The following is a 5,365-nucleotide window of genomic DNA, read 5'->3' on the forward strand; positions in this document are numbered from 1 at the left end:
ACTCCCTATTGTTTCCTAACTAGATATCACTCCCTATTGTTTCCTAACTAGATATCACCCCATATTGTTTCCTAACTAGATATCACCCCATATTGTTACATAACTATCACCCTATGGCACACCATGTTTCTTTCGTTGTATTATCTAAAACACTCCAGTGTATTTATTATACCTTTAGTACTCCGATTGTTTGTGTTCGCTTTAAACTTTTTATCACTATTCATTTTTACTGCAAAATGGGGCTAGTTTCTGGTTAGCAGTTTTGGTTTATTTTCAAAATGTTTTGTATATAATTATTTTGTAGATTATCTTTATTATCAAAATGTTTTGTATATATATATATTTTGTAGATTGCTTTTTGTGTTTATCTTTATTATAATTTTATTGCCACCTCAACAGTATAATTTTATTGCCTCGGAAGTCAGTTAAATGTAAATACTCCTTTTCGTAAATAAATGTTATCTACAAACCGGAAGTTGTGATGTATCACCATTCGTGCATTATATGTGTCACACTAAATTTTAGAGTATATGAGTACGTGTGTTCACGGGGACACTTTATACATACCGCTCACTGAGACAGTCTAGGATAATTGTGTTCTACAATAGATTATTGTTTGTGAGTTACACAGACAAGGTAAGTAAGGTGGAAGTTGTTTGTTTATTCATACAGGTGTAAACATTAAACTAAACAGGAACACCATGGTATCAATTATGTAATGTAGTAATGAAATATGTGAAGATAGATCTTCTGCATACTTATAAATTCTCTTCAATTTTATGTATACTGTTTACAATTCATATTTTTTCTGAATTATCAATATCATGTAGCGTCTTCGATATAATGAAATCTGTTAGCAATCTGATTAACATGTAATCTTAGGTTCCAATACCCTAAGCCATGTTTAAAAGTAACTTTCCAACTTACAAAACGAGTTCTTTATTACATTTATGTCTGTTTATGCAGACGTATTTTGTGGATCGGTGTCTATCGGGTGACGCTAAATCTAAATGCTGAATTTTTAAATACATGTTATGCACTGTGATTTCTTGTGCCATAAGTGTTTACTCCGTGTCACTTTCAAGGTAAACCTGGCTGAGGTATTTAACGACTGGTTAAAGTTACCTTCCTAATACAGTATACCGTACACTCACATAATGTACCTGTCTTGGTAGATAATGATACTCGCTTGGATTGTAACACACAAGTGGCAGCCATATTTTCGGATTTTTTTCCTTATACATATCGTAACACATGGAAAAAAATCTTGTATACATGTTATGATATACGATTGTTTAAATGTTGACAAAATTAAATATTTCGGACAATGATTAATTGTTGAAATATTCGGAATGTTTTCAAACCGATACATTTTTTTTGTGTGTGGAGAAACCTTGTTTACTTTATATCCATTCAAAACCGTCAGTTGTACGATGAGTATTTGTATGTGTGCGTCACGCATGGTCTATTCTACAAACTACTGGAGCGAGAATCAATGAGATTCAGTTAATTTACATTGGAAAGGAGATACCTATGTCAGTATGACACAGCTGTATGGTACAAATCTCTGACCCGAAGAATTGTTTACGAAGATTCAGAGTTAGTCATATGTGTAAAGATATTTCCTCATATATCACGGAATACGACCACCTGGAATGCGAGGACTTACCTTTTGTCAAGTCTGATAACAAGTGTCATCGCATTATAAGTGTTACACTCACCGGAAGTGCTTCAGTAGGAGTCACTTCCGGTAGTTATCGTTCTCACGTAGGTAACTGTGCGTGATGTATAACGTCTTTCTCTACGCTGTTTATATATTCACACCTGATGATACATGGCATACATTCAACAGTATCATAAAGTTACCAAAACCTTTTAAAAACCATCCCAAATATCTAAAACAATAGATGAAAATTTTGATGTAATTTGAAACATTTGAAATTATAATGAGTACACGTTTTTTGAAACATGTCTAGGCGTTGCTATTGTTATGTTACAACAAACATTGGGTGTGTAGTGCTGATGGGTCGACACATTTAAACAAGCAGGAAGGTCAATATTAAACTAATACCGATTCTTTGAAATTGCTTCTTGTTCCTTGCAGTGTTAACTAAAATGTCCACAGACAACAAAAACACACATTGAACATTGTCAATTTTCATCCCTTATCTGTTCATTTCTTATAGTGCTCTGCCATTGTCCATCATGTTTAAATCATGCGTTTTCTTAACAGTCTTTACTTGGAATTCCGTGCCAGTCTGTTACAGAAACTAATTAAGTGTTCAACATTAGCAAAGTGTGATTAACAATGCAGTTCCATACAAAGAAATCTATATGTTCACTAATGATGATTTGGGTGGTATTCCGACAATAGTGCTTTTATTAACTAAAATCAACAGCTCATATTTTGATATCTGTTGTACACCATTATATCTCACAAAACTGTACATTAGAATTAGTACTCATAATTCGAATAAACGAAAATCCAATTAAAATAATATCTTAAACGAAGTAAATACTTGTAATCCATGTTTGCTTCATGAAGTTTTTGTTAGAGGACTGTTTAAAAAGTTGTTTTCACGTGGTAGCCATTAAAAATATACTGATATAGATATGTTTGTCATTATCATTTCTTTATCTTCTTCATAATACTTTAATTCTTACTTTTTTCAGATGTCTCAACTTTCAGTCACTAATATGACTCCTGGTGAATTGATGACGGGACAATATAACTCCGACCTTGACCCTAATGTGTCAGTCTCCATTGACGACCTTAACCACGATGAGGTTATGGAGCGGATCGGTGCGATCATAATCGTAGGCTTCCTATCATTCGTCGGGGTTGTGGGTAATTTGCATGTGCTATATATATATGGAACGAAATTCAAGAAAACAAATCAGCGAATATTTATTTTATTTCTCGGTTACCTGGATCTGTTCACGTGTGTGGTGGGGATGCCGTTTATCATATCGGATCTGTTACTGCCGTTGAAATTTACATCCGGAATCGCCTGTAAAGTTTTACGCTTTACAAATTATTTCACAGGAGGAAGTTCGGCTTTTCTTCTCGTCGTCATAGCCATTGAACGATACAGGAAAATATGTCATCCATTGGAATCACAGATGACGATCAAAGGTGCCAAAGTAACCAGCGTTCTAGCTTTAGGTCTAGCCATTCTGTTGTCTTGGCCGGCGGCCATTTTGTATGGTTTCAGTACTGTGGACACAGGTTATCGGAACCTGAAGGGGGCGGCGTGTTACATAAATGATGCCTTCATTACGACAAAATACACAACTTATTACAATGCCGTCATCATATTGATCATCATCATAGCAAATATTGTCCTGATAGTCCTCTACATCAAGGTCGTTCGTCGTATCTACCAACAAAAGGCGTTCAGGACCGACAACAAGCATCAAATTTCCAGGGCCAGAAAGAAGAGTTTCGAACCTGGTCAAACATGCAAGGTGGTGACGAACTCCGAATTCCAGTTCTGTAGTATGGACATGCTAAAAGCAAGCCATGAAGATCTGACAACATGCAGTGCTTTGGACGAGTCGGTCAACGCACTGGACGATAGCTCAGAAAACAGTAAGCATGGCAACAGACTCACCAAACCGGGAAATAGGGCAAAAAGCAAGAAAGTCAGTCACAGAAGTGCCCGTGTGACAATGATGTTGTTTATCATCACTGTGGTGTACTTTGTTAGTTTTCTTCCACATCTGGTGCTAAAGATCCTCGCCGACGCCAAGAAAGACTTTTTACCTAATTTGGATTACACAGGCACGTTCATGTTTTATATGTTTCTGTATACTATCTTTATCAATAATATGGCCAATCCTATCATATATGGTTTTTGTGATTCAAAATTCATGGAGCATGTGCGTGCAATGTATCGGCGGCCATGTTTGAGTGACAAGAGGTAGTTTAAACTGAAATCCAGAAATTAGACTTCAAAGGGTTGATGATACTCAAATATAATGCAAACTACAACACAGAACATTGTGTAGTCACTTTAACCGCCTGTTTGTTGTCACTATTATCGTGAACCTTATCTGAGTATTCAGCTGTTCGAGACTGTAAACACAATGACCAGAGTGCGTCTTTGTATCCATCCAAACGTCCGTGACTTTTGCAGCGGAATAGCTTTTAAGTACAATCAAGATAATTCCATTTTCTGTAATTTGTTATAAAACTGAAATATGTTGTTTTGTTAATAAATTGATCATCAGTTTAGGAAAAGATATGTATATTATAATTACACATCGTTGATACCAACTTGGACTGTAGTCCATTCCATGACTAGCCAGCTGTGGTCCATTCCCTTGTAGGATGTGTAAGTCTATTCCATGACTAGTCAGCTGTGGTCCATTCCCTTGTAGGATGTGTAAGTCTATTCCATGACTAGTCAGCTGTGGTCCATTCCCTTGTAGGATGTGTAAGTCTATTCCATGACTAGTCAGCTGTGGTCCATTCCCTTGTAGGAGGCGTAACTCCATTCCATGACTAGTTAGCTGTGGTCCATTCCCTTGTAGGTGGTTCGAGTCCATTCCATGACTATCCAGCTGTAGTCCATTCCCTTGTAAGAGGTGCGAGTCCATTCCATGACTAGTCAGCTGTGGTCCAATCCCTTGTAGGAGGCGTGACTCCATTCCATGACTAGCCAGCTGTGGTCCATTCCCTTGTAGGAAGCGTGACTCCATTCCATGACTAGTCAGCTGTGGTCCATTCCCTTGTAGGATGTGTAAGTCTATTCCATGACTAGTCAGCTGTGGTCCATTCCCTTGTAGGAGGCGTGACTCCATTCCATGACTAGTCAGCTGTGGTCCATTCCCTTGTAGGAAGCGTGACTCCATTCCATGACTAGTCAGCTGTGGTCCATTCCCTTGTAGGATGTGTGAGTCCATTCCATGACTAGTCAGCTGTGGTCCATTCCCTTGTAGGAGGCGAGACTCCATTATATGACTAGCCAGCTGTGGTCCATTCCCTTGCAGGAAGCGTGACTCCATTCCATGACTAGTCAGCTGTGGTCCATTCCCTTGTAGGAAGCGTGACTCCATTCCATGACTAGTCAGCTGTGGTCCATTCCCTTGTAGGATGTGTAAGTCTATTCCATGACTAGTCAGCTGTGGTCCATTCCCTTGCAGGAGGCGTGACTCCATTCCATGACTAGTCAGCTGTGGTCCATTCCCTTGTAGGAGGCGTGGCTCCATTCCATGACTAGTCAACTGTGGTCCATTCCTTTGTAGGAGGCGTGACTCCATTCCATGACTAGTCAGCTGTGGTCCATTCCCTTGTAGGAGGTGCGAGTGCGAGTCCATTCCATGACTAGTCAGCTGTGGTCCATTCCCTTGTAGGAGGTGC

The 5,365-nt window shown here is 38.5% G+C and overlaps 1 protein-coding gene across 1 annotated transcript; it reads left to right on the forward strand.

Annotated features, from left to right (window-relative positions):
- Positions 1 to 576: 576 nt before the first annotated feature.
- Positions 577 to 4,159, forward strand: LOC132546605 (cholecystokinin receptor type A-like). Its single transcript, XM_060210328.1, has 2 exons — positions 577 to 636; positions 2,674 to 4,159. Exon 2 carries the CDS (start codon positions 2,674 to 2,676, stop codon positions 3,925 to 3,927), a length of 1,254 nt encoding a protein of 417 aa, XP_060066311.1. The 5' UTR covers positions 577 to 636; the 3' UTR covers positions 3,928 to 4,159.
- Positions 4,160 to 5,365: the final 1,206 nt, after the last annotated feature.

This window comes from Ylistrum balloti, unplaced genomic scaffold (genome assembly GCF_031769215.1).
Source record: "Ylistrum balloti isolate Yb309-2 unplaced genomic scaffold, AGI_CSIRO_Ybal_v1 Utg369898, whole genome shotgun sequence".
NCBI lineage: Eukaryota > Metazoa > Mollusca > Bivalvia > Pectinida > Pectinidae > Ylistrum > Ylistrum balloti.

Coding starts and splice junctions, on each gene's coding strand:
- LOC132546605 (XM_060210328.1), top strand. CDS start 2,674: ATGTCTCAACTTTCAGTCACTAATATGACTCCTGGTGAATTGATGACG.